The sequence below is a fragment of the Podarcis muralis genome, chromosome 7, assembly GCF_964188315.1.
Source record: "Podarcis muralis chromosome 7, rPodMur119.hap1.1, whole genome shotgun sequence".
In the NCBI taxonomy this organism is placed as follows: domain Eukaryota; kingdom Metazoa; phylum Chordata; class Lepidosauria; order Squamata; family Lacertidae; genus Podarcis; species Podarcis muralis.
The window spans coordinates 43552437-43580324 of record NC_135661.1 but is presented as its reverse complement, the minus strand read 5'-3'; the positions used below and the strand labels follow the sequence as shown (position 1 = coordinate 43580324).

At 45.2% G+C, this 27888-nt stretch overlaps 1 protein-coding gene across 6 annotated transcripts in view; it reads left to right on the top strand.

The window, feature by feature from the left end:
- The first annotated feature begins 410 nt into the window (after nt 1-410).
- The window catches only part of FANCA (FA complementation group A), a 38262-nt gene continuing 10784 nt past the window's right edge, over nt 411-27888 (top strand). For 2 of the 6 annotated variants that reach the window (XM_028739914.2, XM_028739918.2), the window contains exons 1-29: nt 411-521; nt 1775-1884; nt 2950-3028; nt 3920-4053; nt 4830-4925; nt 5587-5660; nt 5934-6046; nt 6907-6989; nt 7755-7788; nt 8843-8909; nt 10767-10879; nt 12410-12486; nt 13398-13539; nt 14686-14819; nt 15787-15897; nt 16156-16251; nt 16516-16575; nt 18908-18996; nt 19992-20052; nt 20280-20329; nt 20991-21067; nt 23044-23154; nt 24000-24142; nt 24410-24480; nt 24591-24690; nt 25074-25273; nt 25435-25531; nt 25987-26163; nt 27039-27112. In XM_028739914.2, the coding sequence (XP_028595747.2) occupies nt 485-521; nt 1775-1884; nt 2950-3028; nt 3920-4053; nt 4830-4925; nt 5587-5660; nt 5934-6046; nt 6907-6989; nt 7755-7788; nt 8843-8909; nt 10767-10879; nt 12410-12486; nt 13398-13539; nt 14686-14819; nt 15787-15897; nt 16156-16251; nt 16516-16575; nt 18908-18996; nt 19992-20052; nt 20280-20329; nt 20991-21067; nt 23044-23154; nt 24000-24142; nt 24410-24480; nt 24591-24690; nt 25074-25273; nt 25435-25531; nt 25987-26163; nt 27039-27112 (2810 nt within the window). In that variant the 5' untranslated portion in view covers nt 411-484. Of the gene's footprint in view, nt 522-1774; nt 1885-2949; nt 3029-3919; nt 4054-4829; nt 4926-5586; nt 5661-5933; nt 6047-6906; nt 6990-7754; nt 7789-8842; nt 8910-10766; nt 10880-12409; nt 12487-13397; nt 13540-14685; nt 14820-15786; nt 15898-16155; nt 16252-16515; nt 16576-18907; nt 18997-19991; nt 20053-20279; nt 20330-20990; nt 21068-23043; nt 23155-23999; nt 24143-24409; nt 24481-24590; nt 24691-25073; nt 25274-25434; nt 25532-25986; nt 26164-27038; nt 27113-27888 lie in introns of those variants that run through there. The other 4 variants (XM_028739915.2, XM_028739916.2, XM_028739917.2 and 1 more) reach the window with 4 other exon arrangements.

Below are 27888 nucleotides of genomic sequence, written 5' to 3'. Positions count from 1 at the left end.
ACACCCCTAATAACGCAGCGGTGGCCGCCCTTTTGATAAATGCAGCTCCAATTCCCAAAGATGCAACAGATCTTTGCAACAGATTTATAGGCAGAACTCTCAGCTAAACCATAACCGGGGTGGGTGGGTGGGAAGGGGAGCAATCCTCCTCCCATGCCGGAATTAGTGATCCTTCTGCTATCCCAAGGCGTCCGTTTTCTACCCGCCCCGCCCCTTCCACGGCTCGCTCAGCAATGACAGCGGGACGGGCGCGGCCTAACTCTTCTGTGCCGCCACCACAAAGATGGCGGCTCCCCTCCCCGAGCTTCCTCACCGCCACTCTCAAAATGGCCGCAGCTCTGCTTTAGGAAACGGCAAAGGGCATGCCTCCAGTTCTTCTTCCTATTGGGCAAAGGCGCCCTGCTGGCGGCCAATGAGGGCATAGGGCGCGCTGGTTGGTTGGTGCGCGCGCGCGCGCGCTCGGAGAGCCGAAGGGAAGGGAGCGATGTCTGCGGGAGAGAGAGGCCTTTCTGCGCTCCTGGGTAGGTCGTAGTAGTTGCACTCTGTGTATGCTCAGAAGCTCTCCTTAGAAGGGGTGCAGCTCTTGCCCAGTGTGTTTGTCTCTCTTGTTGTACATTGTATATGCCCAGAAGCTCTCTTTACTAGGGCGGCAGTGTGGAATGAGCCCTGCTCTGTGTAGGGAGAAGTACTTTGTGCATGTTCAGGGGCTCTGTTGACTATTATAGAAGAGGTATTGTGTTGAGCCTCTGGCACAGAAAGCTGATTTGGGGGCTGAACCTGAGAGCAAACTAAAGTTTAACGCTTGTTATGCAACCCTCCAACAGCTCAGAGCCTTCTCACAGCCACCCTGAGAGGTGCATTAACCTGTAAGGTGAGCATAGGAAGCTGTATCGTTATAAAAGGTTTGACAGTTTGTTCATGTAGCCCAGTACTGTCTATTCCAAAAATAGGGAATGTGTGGTTCTCCAGATGTTAGTTGGACTACAGCTCCCATCATCCATCATCCCTGATCATTACATTGATGCTGCATCCTAAGCTCTTTGTGGACATGCCTCTGCAGTGATTGCTACTCACCTATGGAATGCCCTCCCCAGGGTTAGTAAGGCTCTCCCTAATAATGTTGGATTCAGGTAGGTAGCCGTGTTGGTCTGAAGCAGTCAAAATAAATTAAAAAATTGTCCAGTAGCACCTTAGAGACCAACTAAATTTGTTCTGGATATAAGCTTTCATGTGCATGCACGAAAAGGTATCTGAAGAATGCATGTACACGAAAGCTTATACCCAGAACAAACTTAGTTGATCTCTAAGGTCCCAACAATGTTGAATAGAGGTCAGGGGAGTGCTGGGAGAGGGAGGCTTGCCCAAAATGGGACTTGGATGCTCAGAAAAGTTAACTTTAAAAAAATTATAGATGAAAAGTTCTCTGTTTCTTCCTTGCTCCATCAGCTTCTACAACACCCATGTTATTCAGGAGGGCCCCTGGATCTCTGGAGAGGCTTTTCAGGGGGCACCGGGGACTACAGAGGGAAAGAGAGAATGGCAAACTTTCCTTCTATGAACTTCCTTAGGTTATCTTAGGTTCCCATCCCTCATATTTAAAAGTGGCTACTGGAAATGGAAATATTTTCCCATTCTCCATCAGGATGCACAGAGTTCAACTCAGCTTGAACCAATTACCATACCATACCACCTTAGCAAAATTTAGTGGCATGCCTTCTTGGGCTAAGATTTCTTTGTTTCTCTCAATCCACCCTCCCTACCCCTCCCAAAAAAGCTGGAAGATCCAAGAAACAGAAATGTGAACGTAAAAATGAACAGAAGCTGAAGGAGGCAGCTCTTCATATTTTGAGTTGCCATCACAATTTGGGTGACCTGTTGCTTGAGGTAAGAAAGTAGCAGTGTTGACATCCAACAGCTTCCTGGTGCCTGCTTTGCTCCCATTGAACTTCAGTGTTGTGTTTATGTTCCTGGTTTAAATTGTGCTTCTGGACAGGAGTCCTCAGTATGTACTGGGGGGTAAATACAGATGACTAAAAATAAATATCTGGAGTTGATTCTTATTGGAGAGAGAATAGTAAGTCCATGGGGAGCAAAATTGCCTTACAGTGGCAGGCCTAAGCATCCTTACTCAGAAGTAAGTCCCACTGAGCTGAGTAGAGCTTACTGCCTATTTATTTTTTGTATTTTATGAGATGCCTCAGAAAATAAACTCTTTAGGCATTGTACAAGAAATAAAAACAGCAATGAAACCATACTTCAATAAAAACCCACAATCATCTTAAAATACAAACGGTTGCATAAAAGCCAGATACAAAAACAAAAAACAGCTCCATAAGATACCTTCTCTAAACTCAGTAGTAAAAATATAAATTCCCTAGAGGAAAGTATGTTTAGGATTGCAGCCTTAATTTCTTATGAACATTTTCTACCCTACTACCTGTTAAGTTTCCTTTAATCATAAAATGATTGTCCTTTAAAAAAGAAAATGTGTGGATAAATATCTGAAACCTGCCGAGGCCACTGGGTGTTGTTCCTGCATTCTGCTTCCTTTGGACATCATCTTATTCTATGAAACGGGAGAAATTATTTGAATAAAGAAATGTGCAGATTTGTCGACTGAGTAAGTCCCCTATCTATGGAATGTTCTCCCTTTCTCTTCACCGACCTGTTTGCCCTCCTAATGTTTTGGACTACAACTCCCATCAGCCCGGGCCAGCATTGGCTAGGGCTGATGGGAGTTGTAGTCCAAGGCACCTGGAGGGCAACAGATGAGTAAAGGTTTCCTTCTTCCATTTCAGAGAATTTTGGCATTTCCTTCTGGACTCCCAAATGTTTGCTGTGCAAGTATGCCCAAGCATTTTGCGGTTGCATCTGGAACAGGCTAGGTTATATTTGATAGCATAAGTAATAAACAAGATGAACATGTCTCTCTGTGTGTTATTTTTACAGGTGGAAAGTTCAGAGTGGAACAAGCAGCTACTTTCCTTTAGTCCAGCCAATGAAGCTTCCGTTCCAGAACAATTTGCGGGTGGGTGCAAGAGATTATCTGTTTTGCCAGAGGGAGCTGCTGAAAATCAAGTTACTGAATTTTTCACTCTATAGGACGCACCTTGTTTTAGAGGGGGAGAACAAGAAAAAAAAAATCTCCCCCTCTCTGCGCAGCACCCCTTCAGCGAAGGGGCAGGAGAAACGGAGCCCCTTCCATTTCTCCTCCCGCTTAGCTGAAGGGGCGCTGCGCCTTAGCTGAAGGGGCACCTACCCTTGAGCGAAAGGAACCCGAAGCCTCCAGAGCATGGCAGGAGCTCCCGCCACGCTCCGGAGGCTTCAGGCAGCTATATTTGAAGCTTGGAGAGCAAGAGGGGTCAGTACGCACTGACCCCTCTCGCTCTCCAGGCTTCAGCGAAAGCAACGCGAAGCCTCCGGAGCGCGGCGGGAGCGCTCCCACTGCGCTTCGGAGGCTTCACATTGCTATCGCTGAAGCCAAGAAGCCTGCATTTGCTCCATAAGACGCACACACATTTCCCCTTGATTTTTGGAGGGGGAAATGTGTGTCTTATAGAGCGAAAAATGTGGTAATCCATTCAGAAAAATAAAAATATTCTGATCAACATTCTGTCTAGTCTGGTATTATCAACAGCAACTGGGAGCAACAATTTGCCAAGTTTGGGGACAATGACCTTTCCTAACCTTGTAGCCTGAGCCTCTTTTTTTTAGCTAGAAATGCTGGAAATTTATCCTGGGAACTTTTAAGAACAAGATGTGTTTTCTCCCTTGAAATATATCCCCTCCCACTTTCTGTTTTGGGTGTTATTGTTAAGGTTCAGGTGCAAGAATGGATAGGCTTATGTTGCACAACCTGTCCCTGCTAACCCTGTTTCCCCTCTCTTTTCACATTTCTATCTCTGATATTACATTCTAGTCTCAGCATTGCAGGATCAGGCCTTCATGTTGGGTGTGCCAGTGGAAATCCTGTCAGCCAGAATAGCTGCTGGAAACATTGAGAAGATCTCTGCTGAGTCTGGTCCAGCTGTGATGCTGAATGCAGAGCAGAGAGTAAGCAGGAAGGAATTCCATTTCTGGGCATGGCAAGAGTGGGAGAGAAGTGCACACCCCCATCTTGCTGCTATTGTCTCTAAGTATAAACTGTAAATGTTTATCAGAGGAACTAAAGGCTGAGGTTGGCAACCTATTTCCTTACACAGAATGCCACCTCAATTAGAGGGTCTGCAAACAGGAATTATGGCATTCATTTGGGTTTACCTGCAGTTCCTCTGTGATGAAAGTGAAATATTTTTAGCTCATGCTTCATTTGCTGTGGTCCTGTCCAGATGTTTTGGACTGCAACTCCCATCAGCCTCAGCAGCTTACATCTATGCTGCCTGGGGGTGATGTGAACTGTAGTTTAAAACATCTGGAGGGTATCATGTTGGGGAAGGCTGTTGGGGGCAGCTTGGCAACTTCCTTCTGAGGTTTCTGTGACCTACTGATGTCTGATTGGCCTCTGGGAATTACAGTAGGTGAGCTCTCCCTGCAGTTCATATGGGATTTCACCCCCTCCCTGAAATTGAGAAATAGCTCAGCTCATATCTAAGACATTTCAAATGCCCTGAAACCTCCATGAGCCTCGTTGCACTGCTTTCCTTGTATGCAGCCCTCTTATATTCCATTTACTTCATCGCCCCAAATCCCTTTCCCCTTCACTTTACCTGTCTGGTACAAGCAGCTGCAAGGAGAGGGGAAGGAGGGAGATAAAGAGTCTGCACCCTTGAAAGCTGCTGGCTACTTATTATCATTTTTTAAGTTAACAGCACTTTTTTCTTCAATTACAGAAAAAGTTGTCATGCTTGCTTCAGTCTCTGAAGGATTTGTTAACGCACAATGCTTTCTGCCGTTTGCGGTTTGCTCAAGAAACCTGGAAGTTGCAAGTAAGAATGCTTTAGAAATATGGGGTGTTGAGAGAGAAATGCTACATACCAGGGATGGGGAACCTGCGACCTTCTGGACGTTAGGGGGACTCCAACTTCCATCAGCCCCAACCAGTGGTCAGGAATGATGGGAGCTGCAACCCCACCACATCTGGGAGGGCCGCAGATTCCCCACTCCATCTATAGACACATGTGCTGGAAAAACATTCCTCATATAGCTTCACTCCTCTTTGATGCCTTAATGCTGACAAGCGCCTTTACACTGTTGGGGAGAAATACAGGATTCCTCTTCTGATGCCAGCAAACAATTTAAGTAGCAAACTTAAGAGCGCAGGCCTCTTAATAAACTCTTATCATTGTAGTACTTAAATAATAATGGTCCTTGCCAGCTATCCTATTGCCTCTGAGCTTTATTTATTTTTATTTATTCATGCTAAGTATTTATATATGGATCTCTCACAAAATGTCAGGACAATGTCTTCATAGCTTGCCACAGCTGAGGCAGCAAATGGGTTGTGGTTAGATGTGGGCCTTCAGCAACTACGTGGGCCACACTAATCAGCTGTTGAGCCTTAGCCAAGTGGCTGAGTTATTTGGTTGTGGGTGCTTGGCCATACCTCTTTGCGGGTCCTGAACTTAATGGTAGCGTTATTTCCCCCAGAGCCCACTCATTCTGGAAGTTGCATGGCGGTTACACAGAGAGAACATTGTCAGCCTGGAAGAGCTGCTGGAGAAGTAAGTAGAGGCTGCCAAGACTTGCTAGGATTTTGGGCTTGACATGAAATATGGTCAGCTCTTTGGCCTCCTCGTCTGTGGCAGCTTGTATTTTACACTCATAAGATAAAGGCGCATTTGACAAGGCTGCACATAGAGCGCTAAGCAAGATTTGCAGTGACCCAAAAGATTTGCAGCTTTAGGGGGGGGTGTGGGGGGGGACTTGTGGGTCAGGGAAACAGTCCCTAGAAAAAGATAATATTGGGAACTGCAGTTGGTGTTGTCTCTTCTCAGTAATCCAGATGCTCCTGCGTTGGAGGAGTGGTTGTGCAGTTGTCTCTGTCGTCTTTGCCATCAAACACAAGACCTTTCCTTGGACACAGAGACACTGGGGTCTATGCTTACAGGCAAGCTCTGACTTGGAACACAGTTGGTATGGGGCAGTTGGTGGGGCGGGGGGTTGTTAGATGTTGGCTTCTGTGGGGATTGAAGGCAGTGGCCATTGCACATTGGTAAGCCTAGGAATCCTTCTGAGGGCTGGAAGATGCCAGTCCATCTCTGCCTTCTGTGGGGTGTTCTAGGCCAGGGTTGGGATGGCTTGTGGCCCTCGAGATGTTGAATTCCAGCTCTCATCAGCCCCAGGAACATGGCCAGTAATTGGGAGTTGTACTCCAGCAACATCTGGAGGGAGAAAAGTTACCCATCTCTATTCTTGATTTTCATTCCTTCCCTGCATAGTCCTTTAATTGCCTGGGAATTAAACAGAACCTTCCCTAGCTCAGCTGGTCTTTGACCCAGAATATCCTGACTAAGACGATTCAGGGTCTGATGATTCTCCTCATTAACAATTTAATTTTTATTTCTTTAGTGATTAAACTAATAAACCAAAGGTGAACCCTGTTCTGTACAGAAGGGATTTCCAGACACCATTTGTTGCCTTCAGCCTTCCTTTGTTCCCTCTATCTATTTATTTATTCATTGGATTTATACACCACCTTTCTGCTGAGGCACTTAATGTAGTTTACAATTTAAGCACTAAAACAAATGCATTTTGTGAAATGAAGAGAGAGTCCTCTCCTGCCAACTGGGAACTGATGGTATATGTGCTCCCTGGCCTGAGCTCCCTTGCTTTTGCCTTCCTTCAGGGCATGCAGGTCTTCAGCAGCCCTCAGGGAAGATGGGCAAGGAGCTGCCCTTTTAGATTATCTTCCTTTCCCTTTTGGTATGCTGGGAGTATGCTGACAGTGGCTTTGCTCTTAATTTGTAGACTTTGTGACTGTGCTCCTTCATAATGGATTTCAGAAAACATTTGAGATGGGAAAGAAGCTGCAGTTGCAGAAAATCTCCAAAGTAAGGACAGTGCATAATCACTAAGTGTTGTGGTTCTTAATAAAATGGTTTTTGGCACACCAGTGAGATAAATGAAACTAGAGTCTCTGCAGCAAGAGCTTAGTTCTCCCTTCATCTTCAGGTAAGACTGGGACACACCCCTGTCTGAATTTCTGGAGATAGGTTGCCAATCAATGTAAACAGTACTGAGCTGGGTGGATCACTGCTCTGATTGGTACATATGAGGCAGCTTCCTGTGTTGCTAGCTTGCAGCCCATAGACAAGGCAAGTCAGCAGTCCTAGCCCTCAACAGTGAATCTGTGGACCTTGGGAATTTTTCTGAAAGCTCATGCAAGCCTCAGGATGCAAGACGATGCTCTCCCAGAGTCACTGCCTTCTGTTCAAAAGCCTGCACTTGCTTCCTCATCCTTGTTTCTTTCCACCAAAGAGGTGGAAAGGAGAGGAAGTCAGTTTTGGCAATTCCTCTGCCTCTGCCCCCATGTCTTCCCAAGAGGGTTCCCCAGACCTCTCAAGTAGCGTTAGGGAAAGGAGGAGGGGCTATGGGGAAAATGACCTCATCCCCTGTTCTACTGACTGATGCCTTCCATCAAGGAAGGGGGCAGCACTGCATTGAAGCCTGTGCACTTAACTGATTGACAGATTTATTTCCCATTACATTTGAAAGAGGCAGAGCATCTTAGAGTCTGTTATGTGAACATATCTGATGAAAAGCTAATAATTATATTATTATATTTTTGTGTTGTTGTTTTTTTTAAAAAAAAACAGGTCTGCTGTGCTGTACTTGAGAGAATGTTGACATGTAAGTGGTGCCTGTAGAAGTAAATTGCATTGGGATCTAAATTATAATTACACCTCAGTAGAGATACTTCTCCCTGTTCTGACGGCTGGGGGTGTTGTTGACATGCTGGAATGTGCTGTGTATGTAATTAGCCTTTCCAGATACCACTGCATTTGTAGCGAGCTGGGGATTGGTAATAAAAATGAGCTGTAATGTGAAAGAGGAGTAGCTGGAATGATCTCATGTTTTGACTGCTGCCTCGTAGTTGGCACTAATTCTTTTCTAAATGAGCATTTATTTTCTGCTGGAGTTTGAGAATGAACCGCAAATCGTCATGTTGCACATCTCTCTGAATTGTAGTAACACCCCTGGGACCAGGGTTTCATGTGCTTGTGGATGGGGGTGAATTCCAATGTCCCGCAACAGACTAATCCAATGCAGTATTTGTGCTGGCGGAAACTCGTTGCACAATCTGTTGTGCAATGAAGTTACCAGCAATCTGCTTATGCATTTTCTTGTGCAACAATCTTCTGCTGGTATGAAACATTTGGCTACCTGAGCAGGTGTACCACTAAGTGAGTTTTAAGTTAGCGACTACACTGCATCTGTTATTTGTTGCCATGTGCTTCAGCTGTTTCTTTGCACGGCAACAGGAAGGCAGGAAAACCTGTAAATCTTTGGGTTCCAGGTCACCTGGTGCTTTTGTTTGTTCTGATTGCCTTTCCCCCTCTGTTCATGTGCAGCCCATGTTCATTTTAGAGGCGCTTGGCATAACAAATCTTCCTGCCCCAGTTACTTCTGGAGTATAAACATTAGGGCAACCTTTCAGAGCTAAATCTGTGCACGTCAAACCTTTTAGAGTGGTTCAAGGTCAGGGTTAATTGTTTCCAAGTCTTTGCCTCTTAAGAAATTGTTCATAATAACTTCAACGTGAGAAGAATTGTTCCTTTCCACCACTCTCCTAATGAGGTCATCTCCTTAAATGTGTGCCTCCCAAACGGCTTCTTCCATATTGTGGGAGGTCCTTTCCAGCTGTGTTTCCCACTGAGGCTACTTTGTTTTTGTTTCTCTTTAGGGGTGCTCGATGCTGCGGCTGAAAAAAAGCAGGAAGAGACCTCCACACTGAAGGCAGTGAAGTGCTGGTAAGGGGCCATGCCCCACTCTAGAGGTTTTGCAAAGAACAGCGGGTTATGCATGACTATGAGAGCGGTGAAATGGTCAGGGGGAGCACTTCTTAACTATGCAAGCACATTGTTTAATACAGGGCTGTGGAACTGATGGTCCAGCAGCCCCAGCCAGCATGGCGAGTGGTCGGGGATGGTGGGTTTTGTTCTCCAACAATATTTGGAGGGCCAGAGGTCCCCCACCCTAGGTTTCATGGAATGTGGCCTGCAGTTTCAGTTCCCTTCTCACCCTAAAGATACATGAGTCTTTTTTGTTGTGTGATAACCTCACTAAGAATAGAACTTCAGTGTCCAGCAGCCGTTCTCTGTAAACTCCATAGATGGTCCACTGTTTTGGTGCAGTGTCCCAGTGCTTATGTTCTTTATCTGTCAGTCCTGGCCAATGTGCAACTTGCAAAGGAAATCCTAGGCATTGTTTTTAAAGTCCACAAATCATTGAAGCAGTTGTGACTGGTGATGTTTTACCTTGAGCTTCCTATGCCAGAGTTACTCTGCAGGATGCAAACTGCAGATGCCACCTGCTTTCTCTCCTTATCTGCCTATTTATAGCACCCAATTAGTTCAGTTCCTGGAAGTTGGTATGTTTAAACCTTTTCCTGGTCATCTGCATTCCTTCCGAGTTCCTTCCCCAACCCCCATTCCTTGCTTTTGTGCAACAGGGTTTGTGTGTATATGGTGAGGGAATCTAGTGTAGATAGAAAGATAATTTATTACGGTCGGAGACCAGCTTATAAAACACACTTGGGGGTACAATCCCAGAAGGAAAACAAACATTTTAAACAATGTACAACAATAAATTTAAAATTTATAAATGTGATAAGCGTATAGACACTTAAAACTTTAAGATAAGCTACCTCAGAGAGATGACCCAGAATACACCCACATTTTCTTAACAAACTAGTTTGAGTCGGGGGATGGTTTGCGCCTACAGATCTGTACACAGAATCTGATGACCATCCAGGTCATCTTATGATCTTTGCCTAACAGGAAAAGGTCGAATTTTTGCTTTTCCGGGAGGTCAGTGAGCCTCACCAGCAGGGGATCAATGGTCTCACTACGTGCCTCTTCATAAAAGGGACATCTAAAGAATAAGTGCTCTGGGCTTCCTATATCCCCCAATGAACAGGTGCAAAGTCTCTGAGCATATGGGACTTTTTAAAAGGATCCTTCCAGGACCGGCAAGGGCAGAGCCGAGCTTCTGGAGAGTGTAAAAGCCCTTCTTGCATTTTTGGATACGAGAAAGAAGAGATATGCTGCCGGTGCGGCTATATATATCTCGATTTCTCCAATTTTGTAGTCGGGGTACCCTGTCTCTCGGTGTCTATGATTCTTTGCATAACCGTAGCTTTTGCTTGGCCCAACCCCAGACTTAGAAGGGCTTGAGGAGCAAAACCCAGTTTCTGAAAGGTGTTCAGGACTGCTGTCTGCCAGCCTGACTGGAACTGGTCGCAGAGGATCAGTGGGGCTATTCCTCGGGGGAGCAGATTCAATGTCAGCCATTTGCAGATTGATGTTAGGCAGATATAAGCCTCCACTCTCATCATCTCCGTTTCTGGTCTAACCCATGAGTTTGTAACGCATCTGGGGACTTGTATGTAGGAGAGCTCTAAGGAGTTTGGACTGAACTCTCTCAAGGGGGGGAATCTAGTGTATTTTTTCCGCATATGTTAAATGGATAAATATTTACATTCATTTTGACAGCCCTCCTAGTGAATGTCTTTATACTGAGAAAATTGGAGCCATTATCAGCAATTCACCTCTGATGAATCATTGTTCTTGAGCACTGAGACTTAGAGGTTCCCTTTCCATTTCCAGGCTCTGCGTATTTGGCATGACGGCATCCCAAGGCACAGTCCCTCCGGAGTCTCTGCATCAGTTCTTTAGTCACACCTTGACCCAGGTTCTTACTTACAACGCTCAGCTAACAGGTGGGGCTTCCTATCAAAGGAACTGGGAAATAGACCTATAGAGAAGATGGGTTTGGAAGTCAGTGCCCCAGTTAGCACTGAGTGTGAATTTAAAACAAAGCTTTTATAAATGGATGTTTAGACACGCACCCTTCCCTTAAGATTACGCCAGATTTCTCCATGAGTTAATGGCAGTAGTACTGGCATTGTAATTTTGTCTGTCTCATTTGTTAGAAATGCCACAAAATTAGGGAATACTGGAAGTTACTGTTGACCAGTGTACAATATATGACTGGTTACATATTACGTATGTTGGGACTAATAATTAAATGATGTAATGATAATATGTATTGTTGATGTGTTTGGTGATGTATTACTGGTTTTAGAATGATTTTAGTTTAGGGTTTTTTTTTTTTAAAAAAAGCTAGGACTCCAGGGATGAGAGAGGAGTTAATCATACTGGGCATAACTCTTTATATACCTGATGTAGAGCTGGGTGGTGATTTCAGGAGGGTCTGCTTTTCCTTCCTGCCATGCAACCAGCAACTTCTGAAAAGCCCCCACCCTTTGACCCAGGCCCTGCTACTGTCTCTAAAATGCCACCCCTGTTTGATGTGGCCTTCAGAGATAGGCTTAAGCCATGCAGCCCCTTTCCTAAGTTCATGTGGTCCTCAGCCTGGTTTCAAAACTCCTCTGCCCAAGCTCATTGGGCGGGGGAAGGAGGAGAGAGCGAAAAGGAAGGCTGGCTCCCTCCACTTTGGGCTCCGACCCCACCCACTGCCAGCTTTCATCCCCTGACAAATTGTCCTAAAGGCAGTGTAGCCCTTGGAAGTGGAGAGGTCCAGGCCAGAAAACATGAAGCCAGAGGCACGTGGGAGAAGTCGGGACTCCGGTGGAAGTTGGAAAAAGAACAGCTTAGGCTTGAATGCTCTCGCTCCTGCTCCTTAGTCTTTAAAAATTGTATTTCAGACTTCTTTTTTTTAAACCATTTTTCAGCTAAATAAGCCAACCAACTGGCTGACAAAAGCAAAATACACATTGCTCTCATGCTAACAATTACTTTTCACATACTGTAAATGTTACAGTATGTTACAGCCTCCAGTAGAATAGCTGGCTATTAATCAGCCAGGGAGGTTGTCACCATTTAGCTCTTCTGGAAGATAGCAGAATTTCAGGAGTCACCTGAACGTTTACTAAGCCACAAGTCTGCCCTCAGAGCATCCTGCGGATAACTTGCTTTTCACTCATCCTATGTCATGTATTTCCTGAAAGGCATCCCTGCATTGCCCTATGGGAATGCAAACACCTCCATCACCGTGAACTCACAGCTTTTCACTCAGTGCCTTAGCAATGCAGCGAGCAGCGTGTGAAGGGGAACAATTGAAAGAGGCCCTGGGCTTGATGGTTTTAGGAGTTGCTAGAAACAATTGACCTATTTGGTGAGGCATAAGCAAGGGAAGCCTTTCATATTTTGTTATCCTTTGGCAGAATTGCTCTTACTGGTTTGTAAAGTTAGATTTCCCCCCTTCCCTTTGTCTTCTCTGAACACAGCTTTCGAAGCCATTCATCTACAGAGAGACTGGAGCTTTGCAAGAACCAGCTCAGTGCTCACCATGCTGTACCGCAAAGTATGTCTCTTCCTTGTGGGATCTGACCAGGAGCACCTCACATTTTAGCACAACCCTTGTTTATTATTATTTCCTGGAGCTCGTGCAGCTTACTGGAACTGTACCCTTTGGTACAGTCCCTGTAACATGATATGTGCTGCGTCTGGGCTTTTCAGAAGTAGCATGCTTCAATTATAGCAAAATTGGAGCCTGCTCTCTTTCACAGAACAAAAAAAATAAAAGCCAATAGCTTTGTAAGCTGAGGCCAGGAAACCAAACAATGCATTGGGGAAATGTTGTTTGTGCCAAGAGGCTTGCAGAACAGAATGGGGATATCAAAAGGGAATGTGCAAGCAAGGAGAAGTATCCAGGGTGTTCATCTGTGCTTGCTTGCTTGCTTGCTTGCTTGCTTGCTTGCTTGCAAGGAAAGGAAGCCATTTGGCTCTGGCCTTAGAGAGGATTCATCTCTCCAGGGCAGAAAGCTTGGATAAGAGTTCTTTTCTCAGTTCTGCTTATATATAGACACTTCCCTTCTGCTGAATAGCCTCACGGGCAGCTAGCTTTGAAGGTCCTGCCTGACTCACCATCTTATGGGAGAGATGCAGAGTGACACTGACCAGGAGGCCAGGCGGTTGGTGTGGAGAATTAGTCCTGGGCAGGGAAGTCTGGATCCAGTGGCTCTTCAGGGGCACTGGCAGTATAGAGATCTCTTGGTGGAAGTGGGAGTTCCTGCCTCCCCTGCTCCTCTGGGTTGGGTTTCAGGTCTGAAATATAGGAAGCTGCCTTAGGATGAGCCAATTATTCCACTTTGTTTAATACTGTCTAACACTGATCAGCAGTGTGATGGTCAGGAGTGAACCATGAATGTGTTTTGGGTGCTCTGCCCCAGCGTCCTTTGATTCCAAAAGGATTTTCGCTTCCTTCCCTTCTAGTTGTTTGTGGTGTTCAAAGCAGAGGAGCTGACGCATCATTTGCAGTTGGTCTTAGAGACAAGCGAAGTGAATTGGCACCATGTCCTTTCCTGTGTGTCTACATTGTTAGTCTGTCATCCTCAAGCACAACACTTGATTAAAGGTATGTTTGGAGAAGATGTCTGGGCTGCTGCTGGTCTTTCAAGCGCAGAACCAACAGACATGAGAGGAAAATGGCTGGTGTGATCCAATGCTCACAGCTGCTTGTTTGGTGTTTTAGAAATATTCGCTTCTCAGCCAAATATTATCAGTTTGACTTGGATGGCTTTGCCAAGTCTCTTCTCTCTCTCTGAATTTTTAATTTAGCTGTGGGTCATTATGTTGAGACTATTTAAACTGCTATTAATTGCGGCTTAAACTGTCACCTGGAGGGGGCATATTCTCATATGTTTGCAGTACTGTGCCAGGCCCCATTCTGCAGAAAACGGCTTCTTCCATTACCTTTGGAAGGCTGGAAGTGCATGCTCAGGTATGAGCATTAATATATCGAGATTTAAATGTGGTTGTATAATGTTGGAGCTTTAAAACCCTTTAAGTGGTTATGAGATCAGTCCTGTATGTGTTTGCTTACTTTTAAAGAAAATACACATATCCGGCTCTTCTTCTGAAAACCGATCCCAAACTAAAGTTAGCAAACAGTAAAAACAATCAAATCAAAATGCTCAGTGAAGATTTAAACTAAAAAGCAACAACACTGTAGCAGTAGATGCAATAGGAGTCTGCAAGAAGAAGAAGAAAAGGACTTCCCCATATTGTAGTAGCAGCATCAGCAGAAATCAGTAACTACTCTCCTGAGAGAGCTGCATCTTTACCAGGCAGCTAAACATGTGTAATGATGGTGATAGGCAATTATTCCACAATAGCCAAATCACAGCAAAAAAATGACCTTTCTTTCTTATGCGCCCTCCACACATCTGTCAGCTGGAGCTCTGGTGTTGATCATTGGACTGGAAGGGAGACCTACCTTCAGATCCCCATGCAACCATGAAGCTCATTGGGTTGCTTTGGGCCAGTGGGAAAGAGTAGCACATTTGCTGCTGTGGCCTGTGAACTGAGACAACAGGGTTGTCTGTTATTGTCTACAGCAATTTCCTTGGCATTTTTTAATTGCAAAAAAATTATAATACAAGAGTATTCAATATCTTGTTTGATCTTTGAACAGAGGGTTACCTTTTTGTTTTTTTTTATTAGCATCCAGGTTTCCCCATAGGTATGTAATATTTTGGAGATCTTGCTGTGCTTCTTCTAGACCTCCTGGATCGCCTGTTGAAAAAAGCCTTTGAGGACTATGACCTGGAAAACATGATCACCGCATTCATAATAGTCCGCCAGGCAGCCTTGGAGGGCCCTGCGATATTCATGTCTTATGCAGAATGGTTTAAGGTAAGAGCAAATGGAAGATGCTTCCCCAAGAAACTTGTTATGCCAGACACAAGGACGGTGTGTGTGTGTGTGTGTGTGTGTGTGTGTGTGTGTGTGTCTTGAAGGGTATCCAAGCCTCTACAGGAGTGAGCTACTGTACCAGAAACTAGGATTTGAAGGTGCTTTGCATTTGGCTGGGATGGGTCTGAAGTCAAAATGAAACAAGGCTGCATTAGCACAGCAGGAATTTGGCACTGCTGTTCAACCCACACCTTCATTTATCCAAATGGCAAAGGGACTGCGGAACAGAAAACTCAAACTGTAAAAACATTATAAATCAAACTTGGAGTGAGCAGTGCCTGGACCAGCACTGCATAGTAGAATCCCAAGAGTTGGGGGGGGGGCTGTGACCCTACAGAAGATGTTGGGCTCTAACTCTTCTTGGGCTATGATGCATTTTGAGTCCAGCAACATCTGGTGGGCCACAGGTTCACACCCCCCTGCTGTAGCAGATTGCCAGTTTCCTACAATGGCCCTCCAGATTATTTTTAAGCCCACAAACAGGGCATAAGAGCACAAGCCCTCTCCTGCTCTTTCCCCATCCAGTTGGAGAAGGGCCATAGCTCAGTGGTAAAGTATCTGCCTTGCAAGCAGAAGGTCCCAGGTTCAATTCCCAGCATCTCCAGGTTGGGGCTGGGAGAGACTCCCGCCTGAAATCCTGGAGAGCTGCTGCCAGTCAGTGTAGACAATACTGAGCAAGATGGACCAACGGTGTGACTTGGTATAAGGCAGTTTCCTAGGTGGTGTGCAGTAGCTCTAGTCCTACAGGTAACACAGTCGTTGACACCTTTTCCGCCATGCATTTGCCTTTTCTCCTTTTAAAGCTGTCTAAATTGGTGACCGTCACTACATCTTGCAGTAATGAATGCCCTTGTCTCAGTGATGTGCCTAGTTTAACAGTCTTCTGTGTGTTGCTGTCGCTTTCCAGGCTGCCTTTGGGAGCAGCAGTGGCTTCCACAGTAGCAGTAAGAAGGCCTTAGTCTTCCTCTTCAAGTTCCTGTCGGAGCTGGTGCCCTTGGAAGCCCCTCAATACCTGAAGGTGAGAAATGGACAGGATCTTGCCACCTTTTTTAGATTTTAACTGCTGCTTGAACTTCTAGGAAGTGTAAAGTGCTCTCTGCTTTTTTTGTTTTGTTCATATGCATACAAAAATGCAGCATGCAGTGTACTGGTGTGCAATAAATCTTGCATCTGTTCTCTGTAGCCCATACCTTGGAGGGGAATGTGCAAAACTGCTAGGGGCATCCAATGGGCGTGACGGCCGTTGGCCTAACCTTGATTCGAACTGTCTCTCTAGGTCCACATCATGTACCCGCCGTTCGTACCCATCAAATACCGCCCCTTTCTTCTGGAATACATCACTCTCGCCAAAACCCGGTTGGCTGATTTCAAGGTCAGTGAAGGGCTTCTTCCATTTCCGGGCTCAGCCTCTTAAAGAGGGAGGTGCAGGGGCTCAGTCAGCTACCTGGAATCTGCCTCTTCTCTTGCAGATGTGCAGGGGATGCTGGCAGCATTTGTGCAGGGTAGGAAAGGCAAGATTAGCCCCGGAGCTGTCGGAAACCAGTTCTAGGGATGAGTCTTGTTTTGCACTAAGCCCCCTGCCCTTTTCCACCACCATGCCTTCAGTTGTGCTCCTTTTTCTTTCAACGCTTTCCAGGTAGCAATAGAAGACATGGGTCTCTATGAGGATTTGTCTTCTGTCAAGGAAGCTGTGCAGGTACACAAGAACCACCTGGACTGACCCCATAAGCATAATTTCTATGACTTGCTGCTGTGGTAACTTCTCTCAAGTGCAGACCTGCCCTTAATAATTGGTTACATGGGGAGAACATTAACAATATGACTTTACAATGTTTCTTAAGGCTTACAACTCCTACTGTGATGCATCTTAAGGTTATAACCAATGTGAGGGCAGGCAGATGTTGCTGGACTACAACTCCCATCATCCTCCCTGGCTATTGGCCATGCTGGCTGGGACTGATGCTAGTTGGAATTGGGTAGCATCTGAAAGGTACCACATTGGTTGCTTCTGAACTGCAACACTAGCACTGCAACATGCATGCTGGACTTGGGGGTGGAGAGGGGAGTAAAAAGGCTCCATTGAAGGGTAAAGTGGGCATGTATTGACTTGGAGAATTTCTGTTCCACCCTTCCACTATTTTAAAAGCTGGTATTCAGGGTGGCTTACCTCAAGTTCTATCATTTTATTTATATTATTGCTTGGTTGCTCTGTGACCCGGCACTTCCACAGGTTCTCGGGGCAGCTTACGAAAAGTTGCAATTTAGATAAAAAATAAAGCAAAAACATTAGGGCACCGTAATATAAAAGGAGCCAGTGTAATTAAAAACAGACACCAAGCAGCACAAAAACGTAAATGAGCTGAGGATTAAAAGGCCTGAGAAAATAAAAAGGACTTTGGCTGGTGTTTAAATGACATCAAGCACAAACAAATTAAGCATAGCTGTAGATAAGACTGGAACAAAGCAGCCATTTTGCACTAACCAGGCAAATTGAAAGCCTATTTGAAAAAGGAAGGTCTTAACTTGGGAGCAGAAAATTGAGAGAGAGAGAGGGGCCAGCAGTCCTCCTGAAGAGGAAGGGAATTGCACGATTTAAAGGTGGTCAGAAAGAAGTTGCTCTTGTGAATCCCAACCAAGCTTGCCTCAGTGACAGAGAAGCACAGAGGGAGTGAGGCGGCCCTTCAGGTAGCCGGGAACTAAGTCAAGAATAGGGTCTCTCTGAGCACCATGAAAACTACCTTGCATTATCAATGCCCTTCTTCAGCTTGACCCCTGATGAGCAATGACCAAATGTTGAAGCAGGCAAACCCTTTTACTAATCAGAACTCAGGGTTTTTTGTTCTTTGGGAGTGGGGGCACATTCCTCCAGGGCTTCTCCTTCAGTTTCGGAGGCTTCCCTTGGGGTCTTTCAAGGACCTAACTTGATCTTGCAGTTCCACTCATTCTCACCTCTCTTTTCCCCTGCACTTTTGATGCTCATTCTCTACTCGGAATCTCACCTCTCCTGACGCCCACAGGGCTTAGAACTCATGGCCTTACTTTGAAAGGAGGCAAAAGCTTTAATTACACACGGTCAGGGGAAAAAAGGGTGGGTGAGAGCAGCCTTGTGTTTGAGCATTTGCTTGGTAGCTGTAGGTGGGTAGGCTCTGCATGCAGGTGATCTGTGGTGCTCAGCACTTCCTCAGCACTCAGCATTGAAACAGAGGAAGGAAGCCCAGTGTAGAAATACAGCTGGCAGATGAACAAGGCATGTAAAATGTTTGCAGACTGGTAACTTTTGTGCAGTTACGTACAAGGCAGACAGAAAAGTGTAAGTAGGTCCAATTTTAATCTCCATGACAAAAACGAAACATGACATTCCGGTTTGTTTAGTTCGGACCAATATTATTCTATTCATTTATTTCTACAACTCTGTCTGCAGTCTGATCAGAGATGCTGGAACTTACTGGTGGAAATGCAGCATAACAAATTTGGTCTTTTTCTTTTAAGTGTGATACATAAAAGCTGTTTGCTATAGCTATGTTTGTTTTCAGGGGGTTCTTATTTCAATTTCTCAGCGTATCCTGCAGGAAAGGTTGCTTTTCATTCCTCTTATGTCTCTGTTGGGCCCTGTTGAATGTCACAGAATTGATTCCTCGGCTCTTGCTGTTTCTTTGCAGTTTTTATTGTGGCTGCTCATTTGTACCAGACCCAAAACAGCATTATTTCTGCCTGACTTTACCCAGAGCAGCCATTTACACTTAACAGCAGAATCTTTAAGTCCCAAGGCATAAAATATATGAAATTTGGAAGATACACTGGAGTATCTTTTATCTGATTGTGATCTTATTCTGCTGCTGTTATGCTGTCTTAGTTCCCCATCACCAAGTATTTGTTATGCAGCTGAACTGGCCATATCTCCCATGGGACAGAAAAAGCAGTCACAAAGCACAATAGAGCAGGAAAGGAAGACTTGGATCAGTTGTGCAAAAAGAGATAAAAAACATTTCTTTTCTCCTCTGTTGCTTCTCTCTCTGTGTGTATGCCAGCCTCACTGCCAGGCACTTCATGATGTTGAAAAGGCCATTCAGATATTTGAAAACACCGGAAAGATCCCAACTAGTGTGATGGAAGCCAGGTATGATATCTTCATCTCCCAGCTCCCCCAAATATTCTGTTCCAGGAACATATCAAACAATACAGTCAGGAAAAAAGGCTTTAGAAGAAGAAGAGACGGAATTGCTGGCTAAAATAATAATAATAATAAAACCTGTTGGTAGCTGTTTGTCTAGTGTTTGCCGCTGCATGTGGAAAGAATGTGGAAGGAGGGAAAGAGCCGAACACCCATGAATGGTGGTTCCCCAACTCCGGTTAGAAAGGCATCCTTTGGAAACATCCCCCCAGGAACATAAGAGCCCTGCAGGATCAGGCCAGTGGCCCATCTAGTCCAGCATCCTGTTCTCACAGTGGCCAACCAGATGCCTGTGGGGAAACCAGCAAGCAGGATTCTCCTCTCTTGAAGTTTCCAGCAATTGGTCTGGCACAGTCCCCCTCTTGTGCATTTCCTCAGTGTAGCTCGCTCAGGGCAGGGGGGGAAATTGTGGGGCTTGTGGCCCTCGGATTGCAGCCCAGAACTTGCTTGTTCTGTTGCCCTTGAATGGACCCGCTTGCCTTGAGGAAGCTGCCGTGGGCTGCAGCTGAGGGTGTGCCTGGCTCCCTGTGAATGCCCCCCAATGAAGGAAAAAATGTTGTTGCTCTCAGGTCCTATTTGCAGTCTCCCTTGGGGGCTCCTGGCTGCCCACTGTGAGAGCAGGATGCTGGAGTAAGATGGACCCTTTTTAGTTTGATCCAGCTGCTGCAGGGCTCTTCTTAGATTATTATTCATTCGGTTCTGCAAAGGCTGCTTTGTGTTGTGTAGTCCTTCCTGTGGTGGAACTGCCCTATAGCTAATCATATCAATGGGTTAACATAACAATACGCCCACATGCCACGTTTTTGAAGTACTGTTTTTCTGTGTGATTTTTTGAAATAAAAACCAGTAGGTTTGTTTTAAGGCATTCCTAAAAATGTCAAGATGCACTTTGTGTTCCAGATGTGATTAATTTCTACCGCATCTGCCTTCCTGTGTTTCAGCATCTTCAGACGGTCCTATTACACTTCGCGTTTTATTCCTGCTTTACTTGCGCCACGTGTGGTGAGCATCCTTCTTTTCGTTTCCTCCAGTTTTGGGCGGCGAAAGAAATTTTTTGAAAGTTTTGGTTGCTTTTCTGTTTTATGTATTCCTAAACTTATAGGTTACTGTTCTATTAAGCACATTCACACTCAGAATGAGCTGCAGCATAAAAAAACATGGGCATCTAAATCATTTATGTCAAAACAGATATTAAAACACTATTTTTTATTTTATTTTTTTAATTGCAGCTTCCTGAAACACCCGACTCCCGCATGGCTTTGATAGACTCCCTTAAGAGGTAAGGAAGTGGATTCTGTAAAGCTGCAATTGTTTTTGGTATTAGAGGCTTCATACGGGGGACGTTTGACATCACCTGATGTGATGTCCCATGATGCTGAGTTATCTCTGCACCTGCAGCCACGTAATGCAGTGGTGTTATGGTCTTACCACACTTCTGAATACCCCACAGACCTCTCTGCCTCTTGGGTCCACTGGTCTTGGTCTCCAGGTTTCCTTTGATTAACTGCATGTGCAAGAAAATATTCCCACATGGAACAAAATGGTCTTTATCTCTTTGGTTGCTTCCATACTGAAGCCGTTTTGCACTTCTTCGGCTGTTCTTTTCTGCACTTATTGAGAAATGGGATGACAGGAGAGGTTCCAGACAGCGCTTTATAACCAGCAATGCCTTTTCCTATGGCCAACATCCGTTTACATAATCATGATTAAGTTCTGTTCAACAAAAAGTCCCCCCCCCCCCCGGATGTTAATTGAAAGCTTCCTGTTTGCAGCTCTGGCCCATTCTATTGCTTACTTGGTCAGCCAGTAAAAGGGGCAGCCACCTGCCTGCCCTGGCTCACTTTAAAACATAGTTTGCATGTGACATGCCAACTGCGTCATGATGGTAACTGGAGGCTGGTTCAGTGGTGGCATAAAAACGTTTCTGTCTCCTAAAACAGGGCTGAAAAAATTCCCGTGAACATGTACGCCACTTATATTGAAGAATGCAAAGCTGTTAAAGAGAAGCTCTTGCAGGGTGAGAAAGATCTATATTTGCCTAGTGGTAAGAATGAAGCAAAACAAATGCTGCTTCTTTGCTCACCTCCTCCCAGGTATTAAAACAAATACGAAACATTGGCATTTTCCCAGGGATAGTGTCTCTTTTGTGGTTGTGTAATGGGGAAATGCATTATGGAGGCGCTGGCATTTTCCTTGCTGCAAAGAGAAAAGGGGGGATGCTGCTGCTGAGCCACAAAAGTGATTCAGTGTGGAGCTTCCATGCCTGTTAATCTGGAATGTGGGCTGTGCAAGAAGCTCCCTGTGTTTTCTGGTACAATTCTGACAAAAGATGAACTGGAGCTGATGCGTCCTGCTGCTGCCTCTAAAGAACTCTGGACCTTTCTACTTAATGTGAAAACTCAGATGCTGCTCTCAGGCTTGGGCAGCTTGAGGTCCTGAGTGCCAGAAATCAAGGGTGAAGTGAAGCTTTTTAGCAGCTTGCAGCAATCAAAAGGAATGATTTGTGTTCCAGAGAAAGTGGGGACACTGGCCCCTAGTGGCTGTTCCATTAAATTCCTGGTGCTGTAGCAGAAGTGAATAAAACGATTTAGCCTGCTTTTGTCCTTTAATGCAGCTGGCTTGATATCGATGGAATTGCATTGCCTGTTAGCTCTAAAACGATCACTGTCTGTTATATGTAGCCTTGGGGCATCACGCCAGTGAAGCAGGATTAATGAACGGTGCTGCTAAATTAGCCTGGAGACTTCGATGTGCTGAGCTGGCTTAATACTGATACATATGTGGAGATAAATTTGTTCAATTGCACAAATTCCAGTCCATTCTTTAGGTTGAGTGCCCTAAACCAGACCTAGAGAGGTGGTGCTGTGAGTCACTGTAGGTCAATAGTCTGCATACTGTCTAAGAACCTCGTTAAAAATGAGGGCTGTTACTCTTGCAAATGCTCTTTTGAGGTTGCTCCATCAAATTAGTGGGGCTTCAAGTTGACAGTGTTTATATTACAGGCTGAACTAAAATGCACTTCCCATTGGGAGGAGGGGTAGCGAGACTATAACTCATTGGTGGAGAGCACACACTTTGCATACAGAACATCCCAGGTTCAACTCCCAGGCATCTGTGGTTAAAATGGGATCTGTTTGCAAGTGCTAATGAAAGACATTTCTCTGCCTGGGACCCTAGGGGTGTGTAAGGTTAAGGACTTTTATATTGGCCCAGGCATTTTGGATGGAATTGTAATTGGAGCTGCTGCTTTCTTCTTGTTGTCCATAGTTTGTAAACATGAGTTTTTAATCTGCTTTTTCATTTTGCTGTTGCTTTTATATTGCATTTATATTTATTTAAACATTTTAAAACTCAACTTGCATAAAATTACAGCCAAGTGGCAAACGCCATTCAAAATTATAGTAAGAATAATAAAAACATCACTAAAATACTGGTTGGCAAAAAGAAATTCACATGGCTTGTCCGAATAACACAATTTTTAGGAGATCTCTGTAAGTTGGCAGGAATGATTCCTGCCAAACCTCTAGTGGCAAGGAGTTCCACAAAGGCAGGGCTTGCTGCACTAAAGGCTCAGTCCCTAACAGAGGCTGACCAAACCTCTGGGGTGTGGGGAACCCCAGGAAGTGGCCCATCAGAAGATCTCTGTGACTGAGGTGGAGCATAAGGAATCAGATTGTTCTTAAGGTACTTGGGGCCCAAGTTCTTCAGGGCTTTGTGAATTAGCACAAGAACCATGAACCTGGTCCTGCAGCAAATTGGCAACCAGTGTAGCTCTCTCAGCAGAGGAGTTCCCGTCAGCCTGCTCCTGTAAGCAGTCTTGGCCATTCATATATAGCAGTTTGTATGTTGGGTAAATAGCTTGCATTTTGTACGCTGCCCTAGAACCTTCTGAAGGGCAGGTAAAAAAACATTTTAAACACAATAGAAAATTCTGGGCTAACTTTACAAATAGCTTGATCCTGGCATAAGACTGCAGCAGCTTCTTGTGTTCAGCAGATGAATCAATGGAAATTGAGGCAAGTGATCTCAGGGAGCCCTTGGAACTTCTAAAAGCTGAACTTGACACACTGAGGCTGCTTATTACAGACCAGAATAAGCATGATGGTAAGTGAAGGCAATCGGGGAGAGAATGGGGACGAAACAGCACAGAACGCGTCTGCAAAGCTGCTTTGGCAGATGACTTGAGCCTGTGTCAGACGTGTGATATGTTTGTGGGCCTCACGCATCACCAGCCAACTTCAGGGGTAAAAGACAACCCCAAGGGGGAGACTGCAGATCCCTGGGGTAGCTGGTTGGGCAAGGGGAGATGAACCAGGCATGACAGTCCAGAAGGTGCAACCTGGCCTACTCAGGGGGTGGCCAAAGGGCAAATGGAACTGCTGTGGTGGAAACTGTCACGCAGCTCCAAGTGGCCACAGTGGGAAGAGGTGGTGTGAGGGCTCCAGCAGGGTATTATGTCATCCCCTTCGACTTAACATGGCTTGTTTTGGTCAGTGGGCCAAAGCAAAGCCATTGGGAGAAGCAGGTTGGGGTTGCATCTTGGACCGGGGTGTGTGTGCGCGCACATAAGTTGTCTGATTCACTTTAATTTCGAGCATCTAGTATTTGGCAAATGTTGTGCTTTTTCTTGGCTGAAAAAGACCCGCCCACTTTTTTGGCTTGCTAGATGCAAGCCTGGCCTAATCTGCTTGAGATGGCTCGAGGTCTGTTTCTAGTTCTCAAGTGCATCACTTAAACCTGGTTGCTCCCTTGTTAACGTTATTGCTTGTTAAAACTTCCCGCTTCCTTCAGATGGAATCAAACGCCACATATGCCGGTGGCACTGTGTGTTCAGGGTGGCAGAACAATTTGCGTATGAGGTTTTAAAATAAATTCCTAAGGAACTTCAGCAGCTGGATATACCCTTGCCTCCTTTGTTGGCTGTTCTGTCATGTTGTTCTCTTTTGCAGAGGTGCCAGCTCAGATTGCTGTGGTCTCTGATAAACTGGTGGGCGTTCTGGGACGTATGAAAGACGAGGATGAAGCCGCATCCCTGAGTCTTAGGATCAAGCTAAACCTTTCCATTCCTGAAGTTGAAAAGCAGGATCAAGGGGTGCGTACAGAGGTGCTTTGCTCTAAGTTGCTTCACTGAAACATCTCTGAGACAGAATCATTTTACGGAGATAAAATGTTGGGAACCCATCCAACCAATGAGCCATATTTTCAGTATTTGTTGCGGTCCTGTCAGACAAAATATGAGAATTGTAGTTCTCAGTTCTTCATAATTGCATGGTAGGAGCTTGTATCTCTGCCTGCTAGATACCAACACCAGATACAAAGGCCCTGGGGTAGAAATCAACAACCAGCCTCTCTCTTTCAGGCTATTGATCTTCTTCTAACATCGTTCTGCCAGAGTGTAATGGCTGCCTCCTCCTTCCTCCCTCCAGACAGGTAAAAATAACATTTGCTAGGTACTTAAAGTTTCTGGAACGTAGGTAAACAGAGATAAATAATTTTTCATCCTGGCAGCAATATGATGGCATGGCTTGTATTCCTTACAGACAAGGGGCCTGGCCCTCCCTCTTTGTGAAAATGGTTTGTGGGCACCGCCGACTCTTGCCATCCTTGTTGGGCAGGCTCTGCCAGCTTATCTGTCATCAGGTGGGTTTCCCAATGCGATGAGCTGACGTCTTAATGCATGCACCCCTCTGAAGAACCAGAATTTAACTGGCTCCTTCTGTTGCCATCACAGAGTGTCGGTCTGCTTGAGGTCCTGAGATAGGCCTCTTTGAGTTCTGGGCTTTACTGCAGGGATAACCTGTGACCTGTCAGATGCTGCTAAATTCCAACTCCCATCAGCCACAACCAGAATGGCCCAATGGTCAGGGATTATAGGAACTGTATTCCAACGGGATGATGGGAACTGTAGTCCAACAACTGATGGCCTGCAAGTTAGCCACTCCTGGTTTACTGAAACTGGTTGTCATGGATACAAAATGTATTTTCATGTGCTTTGATTGGGATATGTTTTGTCTGTTTGCCAGGGGCCTTCTCTAAGTGATGCTCATGTCATCGGCCTGGCTGTCTTTGCAATCCACTTAAATGAAGCCAAGTCCTTGATTCCTGAGGTGGACATCTGCTCTTGGCTTCCTCACTCTGCATCCAAAATATGTCTTTCAATTACTGAGCTCTGGGATTATTTATTGGTGTGCCGGACAGGAGAGTCCATTGTCTTCTGCATGAGGTAAACTTCCTTCTCCATCAAAGGTTTCATCTGTTGTGAGAGTAAAATAGGTGGTGGGTATATTTCTCTTGGAGGATGGGATAAAAATACAGTAGATAGCATTTGAAAGGGGACCGGTGAATGACCAAACAAAATAATACTTTTTATCTCTCTCTCTGTAGGTTTTGCACAGCTGCTCTCTCTTACTACTTCTGCAAATTTCCTTCCCTTTCCAGTGCTTGTCTGTGCTCCAAACTTCATCCTGGTTTTGTAAAAAAGGTAACTTTATAAAATATATATTTAAAGCAAACGACAGTTATCCTGCACTCAGAAGTCAAAATCTGAACACGAATGCATCTTTCCACTGCAGATATTTCTGCTCAGTTACTCTATAGTGTGCTAACCTGCATGTTTGTCCAGGATTCTCTCTAGATTGATTGCTCAGCATTCTGTGAGTGCAGCGTTTTCCAGCCTGCTTTTCTCAAAACTTGTGGTTCCAGATTTTATTATTGTTATGCTCCAACATTTTTCTTTGGGGGGGGGGGGATACATCAGTGCTGTTTAATAATTTGGGGTCATATTTGTGATGAAATCAATAATGTCAGCAAATATGAAAACCCTGTTATTCTACAAAGTGAACTTGTGGATTTGTATATGGAATATAAGAAGTCAGACCAGTAGTCCACCTAGCTCAGTGCTATTTATATTGACAGGGTTTTTTCCCTGTTTTGTAGCTTCAGTATGTTGTTCCACGGCTCAGCTTAGAGGCTCGAGGAAGAGCCTATGACGGAGACCCAGCTGAGATTCCTTGGAAAACTTTATCTCACCCTGCTATCTGTTACCGGAAAGCTGCCCTCTGCTTGTGGAAGCAAACCCAGTTCAAAGAGCTCTTGCAGGAGAAAGAGTTCCAGGTAAATTCAGTGACTGTGCCAGGTTCTTCCCTTGCCCTCTGGCAACCATGTCTCAACGTTATCTTTGCAGGTTGAGGCCTCACTGTTGGGGTGCCAGTTAAGCAGGCAGAAGCTGCTGGGCTCAGTTTAGCCAGAGCTGAGCAGCCCTCTGAAAGTTTGAGTGAAGTGTAGAAGAGCTCTTAGTCCATTACGCATGAAGGCCTTGTGGTAGTGGTAGGATAGGTTATTGTTGCTGCTGTTAAGCAATGGGGAGTCAGAAATCCTTGCCAGTCTACTTCAAATCATTGAGAGCTCTGCTAGTAAATCCTGATTTCGCCCTGAGTACGTTTCCGAGCACAATTCAAAGTGTTGGTGCTGACCTTTAAAGCCCTAAACGGCCTCGGTCCAGTATATCTGAAGGAGCGTCTCCTCCCCCATCATTCTGCCCGGACACTGAGGTCCAGCTCCAAGGGCCTTCTGGCGGTTCCCTCACTGCGAGAGGCCAAGTTACAGGGAACCAGGCAGAGGGCCTTCTCGGTAGTGGCGCCCGCCCTGTGGAACGCCCTCCCATCAGATGTCAAAGCGATAAACATCTGCCTGACATTCAGAAGACATCAGGGAAGTTTTTAATATGTGACATTTTAGTGTATCTTTCATCTTTGTTGGAAGCCGCCCAGAGTGGCTGGGGAAACCCAGCCAGATGGGCGGGGTACAAATAATAAATTATTATTATTATTATTATGATTTAAGAAATTCACTGCTATTAGCACTTCGGTTTATGCCTGAGGGCCAGAGCAAAATGACCTAATGCTTAGCATGAAGGAAAAGTCTAAGGTGTCTGGGGAGCTCCTGTTGCTGTTTTGTGTCTCCCCTACAAAAATTTATCTGTCTTGTAGCTGACCCTCCAAGAGTGGCTGCTGATGGAGCTAGGGGTCCAGCCTGATGAAGACGTTCTTTCTCCTTGTGAGAGGTGAGTGCTGCAGGCTGGCTTTAACTTTAGTTCAAGGTTCAGCCTTCACCAACCTGATGCTCATCAGACATTTTGGACTACAACCTCCAGCAGCCTCATATGGCTGTGCTGACGGCAATTGTAGTCCAAAACATCTGGAGGGCACCAAGATGGTGAAGGCTGATTTCCATCCATGTGAAGAAGTACTTTGGGTCACCTGCAAATGAGCCCAGAAAGTGAAAATTAAGCACTGAGGCTGGTTTTTCACAAGTTGGAACATTAGGCGGGGGAGGCAGTTGTTTTAGAAGGGTTTTTTGTTTTTTTAAAGAATCATAGTGCAGGTGTTTATGATGTGAAAAACAGTGATTTGTGTGTGAAAAATCACCCTTTCTCAAGCACCTTTTGTTGCTTATTCTTGGTCTACTGTGTGATGTGTGTAGCTACGTTTTCTGAAAAGCATTATAGAAATATTTTAATAAATAAATAAAATAGCCCCTTAATCCTTCCAAAGGCAGAGCACAAGATCCTGACACCCTCGTTCCTAAAGCTAAAGTCCAGAGAAGGATAATTAACTAAAATAATTCATGGTTTAGTCTCTGAAATGGTTTTGCAAAACTCTCACCCTCTGTCTGTCCCTTTGAGTCTGAGCTTAAAAGCCTTCACTTCTATGGCCAGCCTTGCGCACCGATGATAACCGTAAGAAGATTTGGCCCAAGGTCTTTCAATCCCCCCACCCTCTCTCTTTTGCCTTTTGATTTGCTGGCAGAAGATCTGAGCTTTTTCTGCCTGTCTCTCCT